Source organism: Acanthochromis polyacanthus, chromosome 7 (assembly GCF_021347895.1).
Source record: "Acanthochromis polyacanthus isolate Apoly-LR-REF ecotype Palm Island chromosome 7, KAUST_Apoly_ChrSc, whole genome shotgun sequence".
Lineage (NCBI taxonomy): Eukaryota > Metazoa > Chordata > Actinopteri > Pomacentridae > Acanthochromis > Acanthochromis polyacanthus.
In genome coordinates, this window is record NC_067119.1 from 23,010,830 (window position 1) to 23,029,997 (window position 19,168).

General features: G+C 43.7%; 1 protein-coding gene across 13 annotated transcripts in view; it reads right to left on the bottom strand.

Moving 5' to 3' along the window:
* The window catches only part of mef2cb (myocyte enhancer factor 2cb), a 63,511-nt gene that overhangs the window by 3,976 nt on the left and 40,367 nt on the right, over window positions 1-19,168 (bottom strand). For 5 of the 13 annotated variants that reach the window (XM_051950417.1, XM_022192758.2, XM_051950416.1 and 2 more), the window contains 7 exons: window positions 10,949-11,092; window positions 7,880-8,069; window positions 7,029-7,076; window positions 2,229-2,401; window positions 1,636-1,659; window positions 597-726; window positions 66-201 (listed from right to left, as the gene is read on the bottom strand). In XM_051950417.1, the coding sequence (XP_051806377.1) occupies window positions 66-201; window positions 597-726; window positions 1,636-1,659; window positions 2,229-2,401; window positions 7,029-7,076; window positions 7,880-8,069; window positions 10,949-11,092 (845 nt within the window). The remainder of the gene's footprint in view (window positions 1-65; window positions 202-596; window positions 727-1,635; window positions 1,660-2,228; window positions 2,402-7,028; window positions 7,077-7,879; window positions 8,070-10,948; window positions 11,093-19,168) is intronic. The other 8 variants (XM_022192789.2, XM_022192804.2, XM_022192796.2 and 5 more) reach the window with 8 other exon arrangements.

Here is a 19,168-nt window from a genome sequence, read left to right on the forward strand (position 1 = left end):
TAATAACTTATGTGTTACATCATGCATTTGCCAACAACACCTCGAAGGAATTTCAGTACGCTCACCCTAGCTGGCCGAGGGCTGAATGCTGCATGTTTTGAAGGTGTTGCTGTTGCCATCCGCTCATGGAGCCGAGGTGTAGGGAGCTGCCGCTGTTAAAGCCGGACAGGGAGGACAGATCTGCACTATTCAGGGAATACTCTGTGTAAAAACATAAGGACAGAAGACACAAAGTAGATTACACATTGTTCAAAGAAGTTCAAATAAAGTTTCAAAGAGAATGCGGCTTTGGTAAATGTTGCTATCACACGAATGTGACACCACCACCCTCTGCTGTTAGATGGCTGTATAACACTGATCATGAGGGAGGATTTAAAAAAAAAAAAAGAAGCAACACATGTACCTGCAATCAGATAATTTTCTTTTCTGCTGGTGCACAACATCTAAAGCAATTTTTGGGAGTAAATTGCGTATAATACAGAGCAACTGATGTGATATTACATTATTTAAAACATATAGCAGGTAATATAGCGACTGAATCTGTTAATGAACAAAAATGAATGTAATGTATAAAGAGGACACACTGGAGTACATACCGGTACCATAAGAAGTAGAGATGGCAGATGGGTAACCACCCATGCCTTGTCCTGGTAGAGTGGGAGTTGCTACTGATACCACAGGGGTGGCCAATGACTGAGCAGACTGAGAGTTGTTTATTCTCTGGTTCTGTGACAGAGGAAGGCAAGAAAGACAGAGAAAGGGAGAGGCTTAAGAACATGAAACCAACTCCCAGACAAAACAAACAAACAAAAAAAACCCTGCAATAAACCGAGAAAGTTTTTTTTTTTTCAAATTTTCTTTCATTTCTTTCTTTCACTCAACAGATGCTGAGAGAATGAATGTGATGCCAACTTCTGGGGAAATTAATCACTTGACATGCGGCACGGCTGAACCCTGCCAACCCTATCATTTACCACCCTTTTTCCGAGGGCCTACTGTCGCTATAGTAACACCATCGGTTTCCACGGCAACACAGGGTAGCAAAGGCAAGGGAAAGGCACTTTACTGAGGCAGACGGGAGGGTTTGTCAGAAAATAATGAAGGTTTGATGTACAATGAAAGTGTACTCTTTTGATGCCCTTCATTTCTATGCTCTCAGTAATAAAAGCTGCGAGCTGTACATGTGCGACACAAGATTCTGCATTAAGATAAAGAGATGTAAGAGAGAAATGGTGAAGTAGATACACAGGGGCTGTGGCAGAAAAGAGGCCAGGTTGCTTTTACTCTGACACACCACTGGATGGCACTATGTGCCCTCATAAAATGTCGTGTGAGGTGACATTGGAGCCTTCAGCAGAGTCAGCAACAATAAAGATGAATGTTACTCTGAAGACAGGACCGCTTTTCTCAAAAACGCTCGATCAAACTGCAATAATCTCTGTAGTTAAAGGAAAAACTCAATGCAAATGACGAGGTTAGACTCAGGTGACTGTAACACTCTCAGTTCTATAAGGCACAATATGCTCTCGAGAACTATCTTAACCAGTTTATAGTGACAAAACCCGAAAGTTTCAGATTCTTACGCGTCTTTTAAGGTTGTTTTGATTTCTAGATTTGAGTGGCAGTCTGACTTACCAATAGCAGATCGACATCCTCAGACTGATGGCATTGAAAGGGGAGGGTAATAAATTCAAATTAGTGAGTGTGAGTGAGCATATAGAAATGGTGGCTAGACGTGGATCTAGGGATGGATCAGCTGTAGGATTGAGCCAGCGGAGAAAGAACTAATGTGAAAGAGGATGCTCAGAACTATCGTAACTATGCTAATTTAACAAACTTTATTATGAAAAGATTAGAAAGAAATACAAGGACCTATAGTATGAGTGCCAACACAGACGCAGTGGAAGAGATCAGTCTGACAGTATATCAGCCTTGGGCCAAAGGTAAATTTTAAAGAAAAATGTTGGCGTAGCAAAGCTGCCAAGGCTCATGACAAAACAACAAAAATGCCAAGTACCTAAAGATGAGCTTATCGCAAACGTAACCTCGTCAACCCAAGTCTGATATGAAAAGACGAAAGCAGCAGAGAGTACATGACGGGAAAATAAACAATAGCAAACAAAACGTGACAAACCCCCAATAGGCAGGGAGATTATAGAGTACGTAGGGAAAGACACTGAGAAAGGGAAGAGTGGTGGCATGAGAGGAGGGATTGGAAGATTACTCACAATGGAGGGCATATTGTTCTTGGCGCCAGGGGGGATGAGCACACGGAGGTCAGGTTTGCGGTTGTTCATGCCTAAGTTCATGGGTGGCGGAGACTTAGCCTGCATGTTCTTGTTCATGCCACCTGGAGAGACCAGCAGACCGGGCGAGTTGCGATGGTTCCCATATCCATTTCCTGAGAGCAAAGAAATGGGCAGAAAAACATTAAATACACTAGAATGGTATTTCAAACAAAGACACAACTACGTGTTATTAAACCTGTTTTAAAAGTGTAATGAACCATGAAATTTGAGCTGTTTGTGATAGTGTAGCGTAATTAATTCCTATAGAAATTAGTTTTCACCTAGTGCTCCTTTTCATTGTTTCTGTATAATTTCCACTTCCTGTTGTAAGAATTTTATTAGTGACAATGGTGCATCATTAAAGCAGTGCCTACTGGGGGGAGCAGCTAGTCAGACATGCAGTTTTTGCCTTTATGATCACCGCTGTTTGCTATACAATGACATCTACATGTAAAGACCTCTGTCACTGTCAGTGAAGGTTACATGTTCCCTCCAACTGCCAATGAATCTTGTGAAAACATCTAATTACGGGTAGCAAGACCACAGAGGGATGGGACAGATCATTTGGCCATCAGAGCTAAACGTGGTTCTGCGGTTTGTCCAGACAAAGACCTTGTCTGCAGACTTGCATTCCCCTAAGCATGGAAGTCCAAATGCAGCACCCATTTCTCCCTCAAAAACCGGTGGGGCAAAATCTGAGCAACATCATTAAAAAAAAAAACTGAAAGTGGAGCATTCTTGCAAGCAACATAGTCTTTGTTTCTAACCCAATCCCGCAGGCTGTTTTTCCCCTTACTTCTCCTTCCTTCTTCCAAGGGGTAGAACACAGGGCACTGTGTGGACGTTCCCACTTGAAAGACGGGCAGGAATTATACGTTAGACATAAATGAATTTCCTAATCATATACTCCAGGGGAAAATGAGTCGCAGATGTCTTCCTGGGCAATTTCCTTTGCTGATCTTTGTTTAATTTGAGAGCGAGGTTTTTGTTGTTTGGAAATGAAAAGTCTCAAAAGCTCAATTTGAACAATCTGAAGAGTAAACGACCGCTAGCGGTGAGAAAAAATGAGGCTGCCTGACAGAAAACGAGAAAAACAGTGTGTTACTTCTGGTGCGTGTCTCTGTTGGCATGTATGATGTGTAAGCATGTATGAGCTGATGTTTACATAGATTTATGTGACATTGTATGTTTTGCTATGTTCTGTTTTGCATGTGCAAGAATTTATACACGCAGCATTTAAGTGTATATAATCACTGTATGACTTGAGACTCTGTGACACATGGGTGTGTGACTGCTTATGCACGAGCCATGCATATAGATGCACATGTGTGTTTTGTATTGGACCCTCAGTTCCAATGTCAATCTCACATTAGTAAAGAGGCAGCTGCCTCTTCAGTTTTCCCGCTCTCTCATTCTCATGGCTGGCCCTTTGTGAGATTGAGTGGGTGCATGTGGAGATAGATGAATGAGACCTCACACACACATAAAACACACACACACACCGCACATACACATACTTTAGTAAATAACCCAGCAGGAAGTACATCAGTGTTTCTGTACAGATGAATAAAAAAAAGACACTGAGCTATAGAGAGACATTAATACACACTTCGGTCAAGATGACACAGACTCCATCTTGGTGACAGTTAATCAGACATCTGTGTATTGCCACCCTGTGGAGATGGCCGTGGTCCAGTCAATTATATGCTAGATGACTATAATCATGAGTGGCATAGGCCAGTCCTTAAGCACTTCAAACGTAAAATCACAAGCTAATTAGGCTAATAAAGCAAGAAATGTGATTGAAATCGTTCCTTTCTATAGTGTGATCACCCAGATTTTAGGATGGTTGCATTCAATAGAGGCTCACTGGCTATCAGCCGAAGACATGACGATACTCAGAGTTCATTTCCACTCTCCTCCTCTGATATTACTTTGCACAGTCGAGCTGCAGCACAGGCTGGTGTTTAGAGGAAGTACCAAAATTAAACACAAGCCCAGCAAGGAATCTTTTTTGCTGCTGTACAAAACTCACCCATAGAGAACAACATCTGATCTGAGAATCAGATAAACAACTTTTTTTGTTTGTTTGCTTTTTGCTATTCCTGAGGTGTGAAGGAACAGCTAGGGTCAAAGCTGAAGGATTACAAGTTCCACGGTTAGCTAGGGCACATCGAGATGCATGTGTTTGACAAGGCCCCCTTGGGTGTTCAGTGTCTCTTTTTCCCTCTCACACACACTGCACACACACACACACACACACACACACACACACACACACACACACACACACACAAAGGAGAGGTGTGGTTAAACTCGTGTACATTTTACTGTTACAGAACAAATTTCTGATGTCCTGTTGTGGTCTAACAGGCGCACTCCGTTCTATTCCCCATACACACACACTCTTCCGTTGCGGTTTGGCCAAACGTGCATTCAACCCTGAATTCTCCAACTGAACTAAGGTGTCACACTCACGCTTAGGCTACAACTTGTGCAGTTGGTATGAGCTGCTGCCAAGATTGAGACATTGTGTGATCAGCCGAACCTGACTTTTTGTCAGTTTCTATATGTGTGGTTTTTAACTTTCATTTCTATGAGGTTTTGACCAGAAATGTCCTAAACATGTCCATTTTGTGTAATGCATCTAAGGGTGTAATTGGTGTGCGATCAAGGTGAGAGGTGACAGGAGATTCTGGTTAATTCTTTGCACTGCTTTGGTGAGAAGAGCGCTGACTGGAGCACAGACGACAGCTACTTAATTGCACAAATGGAGGTGGAGAGGTGTTCAGACGCTGGGGCCTTTATCTGGAGCTCCCTTAATCAGCCTTCTCTGTTTCTCTTTTTCACTCATATTTTGTCTCTTTTCTCACCTCATGCTCTCTGCTAGCCAGCTAAGGAATTGACAGATTGAACACATGCATATAAATGAGTGAACATACACACTTGCCACGATATTTCCATAGTAAAGACATGATTACTCAGCCTTGAAGTAACTTGTCCTATTTACACTGGACTTGAATTACCTAGGGACTTCTTTGTGATTTTGAATTCATCCCCACATCTGGGTTTCGTGTGACATATTTGCACAACATGAACAAAATGATAGGTTTCAACTGAATTGTCAAATCAAATGATGAATTGAATATATCAATAGATATGATTGAAACTTTCAATATCTTCATGTTAATGCTCCAATACAAAAGAATATCCAAAGTTGTTTTTATTTTTTTTTACTTCCTTTTACAAACAATGGAGCAAAAGAGGTGCTGTGTTTATGAGCATTATGAAAACACACATACACACACACACACACACACACACACATAAAACCACTCCTATTCTACAAGAAGGAGTATGAACAATAAAGCTTGTTTTGTGAAGTTTACAGATTTCCTCCCCTCAAACTGGCACTAAACCTTTCTCTGTACAGTGATTTAAACATTTAAATGTTTTTAGACTTTGTGTAATACATAGTCTTATCCAGCAGGGGTAATAGAAAGCTTTATTTCTTCTCTAAAGGCTGCAGGTCCTGCGATATTCTCCTGACTACTACTTAGGCCACTCCACTAACACAAGTTAGACAGCTACTACAATCCTCTTATCAAAACTTACAGTGGCGAGGAGAGGAACTCTAAAACATTCTCTGTGGTGCCACAGTGGCTGGGCCACCTCACACTGGTGATGTTAGAGGAACATCATTAAAATGGCTGACCAAGTTCGCAGAACACTTCCATCTGTGTTCCCCCCACTGTTTCTCCTTTGCACACATGCTTCCACCATCAGTGGATATTCATCACTGGGGTCCCCCCCCCAACTTGCTCTTTCTCTCCCCCTAGATGAGATTTAAGCGAGCATTGAATGGAATCTTTCAGCTCCCACATGACTCTCTCTCCACGTTGTGTTTTTCGCTGCTGCTGAGCGACGCACAGCTCTCACAGAGCGCCTCTGTTCCTTCAGCACGGTGACACAAAGGCTACATTTGAAGCATGCACTGCAAAACGCCGTCAATGGAACACACGCCACAACAAATGGTCCTGTTGTGTATGCGTATGTGTTTGTGTGCACGATGAGTGACCAGACAGAGAAACCAGGCATTGACCTCTTGTGATGGAGCCTTAGGGGGCAGACAAGGCGGCCCAGCTGTGCCCCACTGACCCCCCCAAATCTCCATTTTTACACTGTGCACTGTATGTTGAGGCTATAAAATTTAACCCTTTAAAAGGGAGTCTATTTGCCATGAACTTAGGTCTGACATGTCCTCAGGGACAAAACCCATAGACAAACAGAAACACATGAGTCCTTAGACATGTTTCTCAAATATTGGTTACTTCACTCCCCACAGGATCATTATGGCACGGAGAGCAAATCTAAACAGTGAGTTCAATAGAACAGAATAGAAATAAATAGATGGCTCTGAGTAGCAGACACAGTTTAACTCTACATTCATGCCAGGCAATCTCCTGCTTCAGTATATAATGCAGTTTTACTTGTTTCCCCGCACTTGTTCTGCCATTTTATAGCTGAACACAGGCAGGATGTGTCGCAGCCCAGGCACTGAGCAAACATTCCCAGATGAACTTCACAACCACTAACTTCAACACATCATGGACAAAATCTCCACTTGGGTTTGGGTTAGTGTTAGTCATGGATTTTACGGCCTCAAGTGGGTGAGTAGGTGCCATGAATTGTGTGTGTGCTAGCAGACATCTGTGTGTGAGAAGAGGAGGCCATTCTTACCAGCACTGGTGCCTGCGCCAGTGGTGAGGTCAGCACCCATGAGGCCACCTGTAAGACGAAACAGAGAGCGGAGAAAAAGAGCAAAAACCATTAGAGGATAGACACCCACATAAGATCCACTTTGCTAGCTGTCTCTTACTCAGTTTAATCACAATGCGTGTGTCAGTACATCATGCGTACTGATACCAGAAGTCATACCGCTTCCCACTCAAACCTTAACATGCTGAGCAACTGGACACTGCGAGTGGATACATTACGCTGCCGTCCAAGAAAAATGACACATTATTATTTTTAAGGCATGTGAGGTGGAAGAGTGGGAGGGTCCAGAACGTGTGCGGTTTGGTGTGGATGCTGCAAGCGCCAAAACTCATATTTAGTTTGTGCTGGCGTTTCTAGCATCCAGTTATAATGACAGGGTGAGGGTGTGGGCAGCAGCCTTCAGACCAGAGGGACAGAAAAAGGACTTTGGACAACAATAACAAACCAACAGACCCAATTTGCTTATGTCACCAGCAACTCAGTGCCTATACATAGGGCCAGACATCCCATATGTAGAACCTCACACTAAATCAGTGAGACTGTGGGCTGGGATTTCATATTGTATTAAATCATCAGCTTACTTTTAGCAAAATACTGAGCAGGCAAATATGCGAATATATGTGGAGAGGGAAGACTTTTGAGTCTTTCACTGTGTTTAGGTGGAATATTGTGGGTAGTGCTGGTAAAATAAATCACACATTTAAGGTGCGTTTGTCTATTAGCATTTCAGAACAGGACACACGCAGTTGAGAAGATAAGACAGATGGGATAACAGCATGTACATGGGTGCATGAGTGCATGTGAGGCCCTACCTGTGTTACCTGCACTGGGGGGTCTGTGTGTAACTCCAGGAGACATGCTGTTTCTCTGTAGGCCATGGTGCGCCAGGGGCAACAGATTGTGGTTGCCTAGGGACCCACCAGGATGGCTGTAAATGAGATTGTTCTGGTTGCTAACAGGAATGGACACGGGCATGTCATAGTTCGATTGGGGCACAGCCTGCTGAGAAAAAGATGGAAAAAGAGAGACACAAGACATGAGTGTGATTAGACTAAAGATAACAACAGTTTCAGAGTGAACAAACTAAAACAAGATCTCTGAGTAAAGGGAGAGGAAAAAGACGTGACAATTCAGAAACACTCCAGGAACACAAAGGAATTTAAAGTGACTATCTGCAGTCAAACACCAAAGAAAAATGACAGACACAGCCAAGTTCAAAAGGACAAATGGACAACAAACAGCAGACTGCCCACGTGTAGATGAATTGTACAGAGGACTTCACAGAACAATGACTACAAAGACAAGACAGTATAGACAGGGTAAGGGAGGACTGCACAAAAACAAAAGGGAAACGCCACTCAGAATCACTAACACTGCTCCTGAGATGATATAGTCTGGCAGTATTTTTCAACTTGATCCAGCATAGGTATGTTACATTGTGGCTACTAATATCTCTGTAAACTTTACAGTGTAAAGGATTCAATTGTTGGCCCTGACACATTCTAACATCTACCATTGTGAAGGCAAAAGGTTAACAAAAGGAAATACTAGGTTCATCTCATTGCATTTATTTTCCTGAAATATATTCCTGTTTTATTACATTAAAGAAATTAGAAGGCTATGGATCACTGGGAAAAAAAGTAAGTAGCATCCAACTCCTCTAAAAGGGCTAAAGATAATTCAGTCTGTCTTCACCTCACTAAAAACCCTGCAGTAATTCTTGAAAAAGTAGACCGAAGAACTGAATGCAATTAGGAATAATTTATTTTTCTGTCACGTAGAGCTAAATGCAAAGTGTTTTAAGTGGTAGACTCAGATCAGTCAGCAGTCTCATCAGGAACATGAGTAGAGGTAACCTGACAGCCCCAGGCATCTAGTTTGTCATGTTTATTGTGTCACTTGGCAGAAGGGCTTAACCTTGGGAGTGCCCTGGAAGTGGTTGATCCTGCATGTTAGTTTTAGGAAGTAGAAAATAGGGCCCTAAATTACTGCCATGTGTCTCAGGGCCATGGCGGGAGTGCATCAGGGGGATCATCAGCCTGGCTAACGTGGAAGTGGGCTATGCGCCTTCGCACTACATCAGCTTTTCTGATTTTCTCTCCTTTGCTAATGTTCTGCTAGCAGGCCAAATATTATTTCAATGCGCAAAGAGGGTGACTTTAACCATATTTCATCGCGGGCCTCTCTGTATTTCGCTTTAGCTGCAACTTTACACAAGAGCGGGCTAGCCAAAACCTATGGATGCTTTCTTTTATAATCGGTGAAGGGCTGTCTCTGGTTCGGTTTTATATATCCCCACCCACCCTGTAATTTCTTCCATCTCCGATTCCTTGTTGGAGTTTTTCAACCCAAAATGATTCGCAATGTTTTCGAAAAGTGTGGAAGCTGTCTCTGTGAGCACATTTGCGTGTACACACACCCTATTGCTGGGGTGTAAGGGCCCCGTCTGTAAGCTGTCCTTTAACTGGTGCCATCCTTCCTGTTTTCATTCATCTTCCTCCTCTGCCTCTCCCCACAGTCCCCTCAACAGTCCCCTGCAATCCAGAGGCCCAGTGCTTGGCAGCCACCCTGACCACACGCTGAACTGCCACTTGTTTTGTGCAAAACCCCCCTCCACTCCACCGGTACCCAGCTCCACCCCCATCCCCACCCAGCTCCCATCCCAAAGCCACCCCACCCCGACACGCCAGCCCAGCTCACCAACCCCTGCCTTGTTTCTAACCACATCTCCTCCTGCTCCACATGGCTTAGACACTGCAGTTCTTCTCTGAATTATCTACTGAGGAATGATCTCTTTCTCTGTCAGTCTAGAGGACTAACCATTCCAATATGGCGCTTTCTGAATGTGGGGGCAGGCTCAGTTTACATAGAAAGAAGCCTCTGTTTTGTGGTTTCTGGCAGCTGGCTTTAGATTTGATACTTCTGTAAAATTAACAATACATAATATAAATTAAGCAGCTGACATGTCTTGACATATACGTCCACTAACAAAGAGCTACTGAAAACTTTGCTTTCAATTATTGCAGTAAGGACAGGAGATAATTGAGTTTTGTGAGGTACGGAGACATGCTGAAGACTTTGTGAATATCTGCTGCTGTTTCATCGCCACAGCTTCTGTCCCCGTTGTTGCGGGTGACTGAGCACTGTGTTTTCGGTGCAGGAAAAGGAAAAGCGCATGCAGACCACACCTCCCCTGAGAGCCAGGCAAGGCATTATGGGTAGCGTGGGTTCAAGGTGGGAACTGAGAAAGGTTGAAATTTGTCATAAGAGAAAGTCTGCAATTAATATAGCAAAAGTGCCTGCTAGTTATGGTTACACTTATGTCAAATTAGAGGGTCCTCTTTCAACTGTAAACAAGCAAAATCCAAGTACTGTAATTTCTTCACTGTAAGTACACAGTATAATGTCACTCTGGTCTGACTCTCACTCTCACTTTGTGTAATTAGTCTAGTGCCAAACAATGGTGGTTAGCCGGGTTAGCTCAACAGTTACTTGCCAGTCAGCATTTTGTTAGCCTGCTGAGGATGCGCCAAAGTATGGACCCAGTACTTACAGGTATCTTATGGGTTTTTATCATGTGATCAAACTCCTCGTTAATCTGTTTGTATTTCTCCTCAGTGCGTGGGGTGAGGATGAGAGTAGACTCGAGCTCCGGGCTCTCGCCACCTTTGTTCTCCTTCTTGCTCAAAGCCTGCCAGGTCCCAAACCACAGAGGACGTAGGGAGACACAGACATGAAGGGGACAGAGGGACGGGTGGTATGAATAGACGAACGGTAACAAGGAGACAAGGATGAAGCGACGGAAAGTAAAAGGGGACAAAAGGGGAAAGAGAGGAAAGAAAGGTGAGAGGAAGACTCTGGGTTCAACGAGAAGTACTTACACACAGTCTCTGTCTGCTGATCATCAGATCAATGTCCTCGTTTATTTTCCTGTACTTGTCCTCGGACTCGGGGCTGTGGCCAACCGAGTCATCTGCGTCGGGGTCTGGGCTGTCACAGCCGTTTAGGCCCTTCTTTCTCAATGTCTGCAAACAGAGCAGTTGCACAATGTAGTTGAAGGGCTTTCGGGTAGGGAACAGAAACCCAGGTGAACAGCTTGGGAAGACAAATGATGATGATGTGTGAGAGCTACCTTTTAGAATGAGTCTGTACAAATTACAAGTCCAATTAGAGGTTGTTTGGAAAACCACTTTAAGACTTCTTACTGTAAGAACTGTATCTTAATTTATTACAGATAAATCCATTTTCCAAGTGCCTTTTTTCTACAAGAAAATTTTTAGAAACCCTTCTAAAACCGATCTTTAACCTTTCCAATGACTCATTTTGGCTGGCTCCATTCTAACCTCTATCAACATGGGCCAATGCGAGGATACGCTGGTGGTATTGTGTACAAGTAAACATGAAGCTAAACATTCAAAATGGCACAAATGATTCAATCACATCCAATAACAAGACATAACAAATGATCACAATCTCCACGAAATGACAAATAATGGGACCTTGAAACCTCATAATTGCACAGCAAAGGGAACAGTCGTAAAAGTAAAACACATTTTATAACCATAATCATCAGCGGGCCGTGAAATAGAATTATAATACAGCAGAAGCGCATGAGTTCATGGCTGTGGTACATGTGCTTTTTTAAAATGTGGTAGTTTCTGTTTTGGCCACCTGATGGCCACCTGCCCCCATTAGAGTGGCCAGAATAAAGCAGACAGGCGGAAAAAGCACACTCTCCACTCGCTCACCACTCCCTCCAAACTGGAGGAGAGACACAGACAAAGAGAGCGACAGAAGGAGAGAGACAGAGAGAGAGTTGCCTCTGTCCTTTTTTAGATATTGTTGACAATCTTAACAACAGGGATAAGTTTCAGAGCACATTACTGTGTGTGATAGCACGAGGGTATGTTTGCTTGAGCAAGTAGGCATGCAACGATAGGTGCTGTGTTCATTTGCCTCGTAAAGAGAGAGACAAAGACGGAGCGCGAGAGAAGAAAAGTACAGTAGCTGACAGTTAGAGATCTCATCAAAGACACCCCCCTCTTCCTCCTCTCCGCCTCCCCCCCCCCTCCATTGCACCCCCCTCCCCCAACCCCCCTCCCTTCTCTCTCTCCTCCTGGCTTTAATAAAGGGAGATTAGTCTACAGGAGGAATATCACGGGCCTGCTCCTGTCTGTGCAGTCGTCGCTTCACACTGCGCTCTCCTACTTTCATCTGAAGCTCCATATCAGACAGACGTAATTAAATTTACTTTAGCACACCCTGTATTTGATGCTGATCAAGTGTGTGTGTGTCTGTGTGTGTGTGTGTGTGTGTGTGTGTCAGTGTGTGGGAGGGGAAAGAGGGGAATGAGTCTGTGTTTGTGTGTGCATGTGTGGGTGTGTGAGAGTGGGTGTTAGAGTCAAGAAAAAAAGAAAGAGACGCTGAGCAGGAGAAAGGAGGAAGATAGATGCTAAGATAAGTTAATCTTAGTGAACTTCTTCCTCTCATTTGTTTGTCTCCGTCAGTGCTCACTCACAGAAGAGATACGAGTGCTAGCTACTCCATCACAACCAGCAGCAGAAGTGACAGGGAGCGATCTGGCTGCTTAGAAAACAAATAAAAATCCAGTCATCTCTCATGTCAGCACAACAAAGGCCTGTTTTGAGTGTGGTTTTAGTGAACTTAGAGGGCTTCTTTTGTGTGTGTGATAACTGTTTGATTCCTGAGGCGTCTCGTGGCGAGGCAGCTACTGTAAGTGTGTCAACATTTGCTGGCTCTCCTTTTCTCTCTCTGAATCCTCACTTGGCCCCAAGAGTGGAAATCTGGAATTCTGAATTTGAAAGCATCTCTCATATCTTTGACAGTCTTCAGGAAATCACACCAAACAAATCAACCAAGGCGATGCAGGAGATCTGACTTCCAACAGACCTACAGTGAATCAGGCACTCTTGCTCTATCTGAGGAGGATGAGTCAAAAGAACAAAGGGGTTGCAGAGGTTTAGCATGCTGTCTTTTTTGGCAAAGGCGTGAGATGTAAAACTTTTTGCTGTTTCTTTTGCGTAGTTTCATTCTGGCCTTGGCGATGCATCATATCGAACTGACAAGAGCTGAACCACTGGCCTTTTTCTATTCACATGAGAATGCATGCAAGAAAAAAAAAACAACAACTTCTTCCAACTTGCACAGATTTCCACCTACTGCCACCAGCACAGAGTGCATGAGAGATTCACTTCCATTCTAGGAAGAGTAGCAGGGGAGCGTTGCTGGGAAAAGAGAAAGAGGGCTGGGCTAAAGGTGACACCCATATGGGGTAGCTGAGCTGGTGGTCTGGCAGGGGGTTGGGCAATAGCTGCACTGGGCGTTGATGGGGCGCAGGCTGCCAGGGCGAGTGTTATATGACTATGAAGCATGTGGCCCAGGCTTAGCTTTCCATCAGGGCTCAGCATATATAGGGTGTGGTACGAGGATGCTATGTCACTCCTCCCAGTTATGCCCACCTGTTTAGAGACATCGCACCTGTTGCCAAAAGCTGACACACAACCCAACAACCAATCGGATCTGTTGGAGAGCACATGTAGCCTTAGAAGGGCCTTTCGCTCTTGTGCTTTTCACCTCACCACCCTACTGCCCTAGTTTCTTCATCCTATGTATTTTGCCCTTCTCCCAAAGCCCATTGCCCTGTCTGCTCCTTGAATTTGTTATGTATTTCATAGTTCTATAGAGCTACCGACTGCTGCCAAACGAGACTTCTGTTAGACAGTGACATCATTATTATATAAGGGACATCCTTACACTTTAAAATCACCCAGAGAATAATAAACATTGGAGAGAGAGCTGCTATCCTAACATTTATAGAGCCAGGAGGATGGGTATGAAGACCTGGCATGAAAATAGAGTCTTTGGGGAATATGGTAATAGGATGAGGATTAAACAAAAACACTTTGGCACAATTCACTTGTGCCAAGAATTTCATGCACAAAATATTCACCCAAATATTCAACATTACATTCAAATTATTCAGTTTGATTTCATAAAGAAATGCTTATGTTTAAATGTTTTAAAAATATTGCTGTCACAATAAAGAGCATTATTTAAGTGCATAGTATTTTTTTTATTGCTGCTGTTAGGTGAATTCACTTTATTTTTTTTACTCTGAATTATATTATCTTTACAGCACTCACACATTACATGCTACACTGTAGCATAACAGAATAAAATGACCAAATAGATACTATGAAGTGGGAAAAGGGAGAAGAGAGAGACAAAAACAAACCTACGATGCCACAAACTGCGACAATGTGAACAGTCACTCCGTATGTTACAGAGAGTGGGTACAGTAAATGTGAGAGGGAAGAAAGAGAAAAAGTATGACGAAGAGGAAAGACAGCAAAAAAGAAAAAAGCTGTGTCTTCTTGCTTGGCTCTGTGTCTCTCTCTGTGGCCCCTTTGGAGGCTTGCTCCTAATTAAACTCCTTCTTCATGATGCTCCCTCATGACTCACAGGGCCTGTGTGAAGCAGGCACAGCATAGACAAGGTGTCCTACATACTTGAGACACCCGTCTCATTGGTACCCTTCAGCTTTGCACCCTCAGCTAAGCTGGCCTAGACTGGGCTGGTCTAAGAGGAGCTGCAGGACTACACTGAGAAAACCTCAGTAAAATAACATGCACTCGACTGACATAAGTGAACAGCAAGGAAACTGATTCACACTGTCATATGTTTGGAGTTCTCATATGTTTTAATTGCAGGGAAAAAAAAATCCCCAGAAATATTTGTCTCATAGTTTGCATGTGGATGATAACTTCTTGAGAAAAACAGTGGAGGGTATTTGGGTGTGAATTCTGGGTGGCCCCAGGGGGTCTGCGAGGGACAGCTGACGCCTGCCCAGAGCTCCTGCCATACCAGGATCCGTCTGCTCGGCATTCTGCCACCCTGCTCACCCTCTCTATGCTTCTATCCGTCTTTCTGCCCCCATCTTTCTGTCTCAGTCTGCTGCTCAGTCTGTCTCTGTCTCACTACCTCTGTCTTTCCCCACATTTTCGCCAGTTACCACCACGTCTCAGCAGAAGCTGAGTCAAAACAGTTGGCTTGATGGGTACATTTTTATTTCTGATAGACTCTGGCTAGTCGATGGGTTGTGTTTGGAAAGAGCTTCATTGCTGACCATTCCCCTCTGCAGTTATCTTGGCAGTGGCTGAAGGGTACGACACATTCAATATTGTGTTTATGGCTATTGGCGACAGCCAGGCCAGTGAATGTTTCTCAATGTCTTCAACCCAGTGACTGACAGCATCAGTGCAAAAACCCTCCACAAAACAGTCAGTTAATAATAGGGCTTTTATATCTCCGTCAACACTGTGTGATCTTCAGTATACACATGCTATTGTAGGCAAAACCAAGACAGAGGATAATATAGTAGCAGGAGTTTTCCCTCCATAAATGGACCAGTTTATGGTTTTGCAGCATATTTCAGCAGTGGGTGGAAAACAAGTTTCTTGACAGACAAGCACAGTGTAACAGCATCAATAACTGTGCCACTTATGGTTAATCATGATTGCTGTGCTATTAAACTATAATAAAATGACACTGGAATTAACTCTTTTGTACAGCAGGGTCTCAACCTCTGTTTGTTGCATTGCTGAAAATGGTAGGGAAACAGACTTACTCAGACTTTCTTCTTGAAGACATGACAGTATATGAATTTCACAGATTTTACAACCCATTGTGTGACCATTTATGAAGGCTGGGTGTGGCTACATTCACTGACTTTTCAGTGCTGGTTTGGGACCTAAAACAGAATCACAAAGCACAAAGTGGGCCCACAAAAAGAAAATGTCATCTAAACCTAGGAGCTACAGTAATTATATAGCCCTTATTGATGCCTTATAGTGTGCTAAAATCTCAAGGGAACACTGCAGGGTTAACCTAAAAAACACACAGTACTGTTTCTTTGAAGAATCTTTAACCAGCTTACAAACCTAAGATTAACATCATGATCATTTTGGGGGAAATGGGTGATAAAAGTTTAGAAAACCACAGGGAGCGTGCTTGTTTTAACCAAATGACAAACTTAATTTTGCCATGGCAGACTGGTAAGGAGCAATGTGGCTTAGCGTCAGAAGGGGTGAGGGAAACCTTGTCCCCACCCCTCACAAATAAGATGGAGATGGTCATGAAGTGGACCCACTGTGGATTAGGACCTCCCAGCACCAATGCACTATAAGCACAATCAGGGTGGCCATGCTGGCAGCAGGGAAGGGGTAATAGTATGTTTGAGATGTGCTCTTATTCTCCTTATTTCTATTTCGTTTTTGGCCTGTCTGCCTCATTCTGACTTGCTCTCATTTTTCCCTCTCTCTCCCTCACACTCTGTCTCTCTCGCTCACTCTTTCTTTCTCTCTGCGTTTCTGAGTGGAGGGAACATCAGAGGGATCAGGCTGGCTTAGTTTATTGGAAGCAGATGGCAGACCAAAGGCAAGAGGGCCACAGTTTCATGAAGCGTGGTTTGAACATGCCAGGACCATGTCGAGGGGCATGCCCATGGATGATGGCTACATGGTGTGTGTGTGTGTGTGTGTGTGTGTGTATGTGTGTGAATGATTTGAGGGGGAGATGGTTGATTTTGTAGGTTACCAATCTGACGAATGAGACCCCTAATCACAGTGTGTCCCTGCCTGTTTTTTTTTTAGTCATCATCTGTGCATCCCTATGCACTGGTTGGGCGACTATCGCATCAATGACTTTTCAGTGATTTAGTGGCTTTGAAGCCCCTTTCTCCTGGTGCCCTGCTGCACTATAATCAGGAATCAGAGACTGGCGCCTGGGATCCATCATCCCTGGGCAAAGTGGTGGTGTGTTCAGTAATAACGCTGGCTAACTGTGTGATTACTAGCTGTCTAGGGACTACTAGATTGACTAGACGTTAAAAAAGAGTGAGAAAAAAAAGAAATGGAGAAGAAAGTGTTAGAGTAAGTGAGAGAGACAGAAAGCGAGACAGAGAGAAAGGGTACTGTGCGCAACAAGGTTCCTCCACATTTCTCCAAACTGTGCCATTGTGATGCTGCATGTGCTAAAATCACTACTAAGAAGAGCCCACTGCAGACGAGAGCCTACTCACAGACGCACAATCTTAGCTAGCCAGTACGCAGCAGAATACCAGATGGTGCAGTGTTTCCCATATGGAAGAGACACACACTAAGCACATGTCAGAATCCAACACTGTTTGCTACAGCAGCATCCCGGCCCCAGGAACAAAGTGGTCATTCAGACTTGTCACTACACTGTATAATTAGCCAGAGAGACATTATGAGACACAATGCCAGCTCAGTGAAACTGGATGAAGAGGGCACTTATGTCTGCACCCTTAACCTAACCATCTTTCATCCCATCTACTCTCCAGCTGTGTAATACTTCTTGATTCAAATGAGAGAAATGAGAATATGTCTAAATGTATTTGTGATGCAACATCAGAATCAATTTGTCTGTTTTCCACTCACAGCATTGCTTTAAATACATTTCTCTTACACAATGCAAGTACTTATGACCTGCTTATGCTTTAAATTTCATCCGTAAGAGTTATCTTGTGATAGTAACACTGTAGTTTTAGTTAAAGAACTCCAGTTCTCTTAAGGTGAAAAAGAGTAAGACTGTGAAACTGGGCAAAATCCCCTTCGAGCGCCCCTCACACAACCACACACCAGCACCACCGCTAATCGTCACTTAGCGTCTTTTGTCTCTCTGTCTCTTATCGCGTGGTGCCACAGCAGGAAAAGGGAGCCTGAGGGAGGCCTTGAGTAACAATGACCAGCCGGTTGACCTCTATACTGTGACCTTGAGTTTCCACACCCAGCCCAAAGCAGCAATCATGGCAAAGAGGAGGTGGAGCCAGGGGGGGGAAGCTCTAGGCAGGGCGGGGAATGCCATCTATAAAAATAGATCTTCATTATTCTGAATTTTCCACAAATAGTTTCAAAGAACAAGGCATCATTTCATCTTAATGGCTGGCGTGAATTGTTTTGGGCTGTGTAGTGGAAAAGTCTTGCCTTTTGGCAGCGTGGCCTCAGAAGTGGCCTGCCTTTTTCACTGCTCCTCACCACAGGGACCACATATTGGCACATTTCAAACAGTCTATTTTTAAAACCTCCTTTTGTTGTTGTGTGAGTACCTCAGACTTCCGCTTCAGTATTGACCTCACAAAACACCTCTGACTGCGATCCAAGTGGTATAGTTTCTTGTCTGAGGTTCTGCTTTTCTGGTCAATGGGCATCTGATGTGGAATAAAATGCTGAGCCCGTAGATCGTAGATTATCTGCCATCTTGTTTTCAACCTCTCTTAAAAGGCAGGAAAAGGCATATAGTCTATAAAATAGAAACTCAGTAAACTTGCTCTGGCGCCACAGACATATGGGCTCTCTGGGTTTGTCACTTGTATCTTTGGCAGACCTGCTGATTAAAATGTACTTAATTCTGGTGACACAGATCATATAACTTTCCAGAAATTGTAATGAAAAAAGTTTTTTTTTTAAACAACCAGACAGGAAAGCTCTGTTTGCTGAAGTTTGGGGGGAGATCAACAAGAGAATTGAATAATGGACTTCTTTATTCAAGGGATCAAATGTTTATGGGCGCCGTCGGGTCTCACACCGATGGTCTTATGCATGTGGTCGCCGAGGGCAACTCTTCTTGGTTGATCGTCAGATGGAGAGAGAGGCGGAATGAATACCCTGACACTTTGCTTACTCACTCCTCTGTTCAAAAACAACCCCCACCCACCCTGTTGGGAGGACAGGGAGGGGAGACTGAAAGAGAGCGAGCGATTCCAGTCCTATTCTTCTGTCCTTTCCAAGCAAGAGCAGCCGGCTAGGAAACTATATTTAGCTTCACCACACGCTATTTTTAGAACACTACCACTTTTTGAGGCATTTATTAGAAAAAGATTGTATCGTATAAATCGGTGGTTGTTTTGGGGGTCGTGCTTTATGTGGTGAGTTCATTACATGTTGCCATTGACATTGAAGCATAATCGCTGAAAGTGCACACATGAAGAGGAACAGGCAATTTTGTGTTGGAAACTTAAAAGTTCAAGAGGGTTGTCTACACATAGACCGTCGTCACTGAAT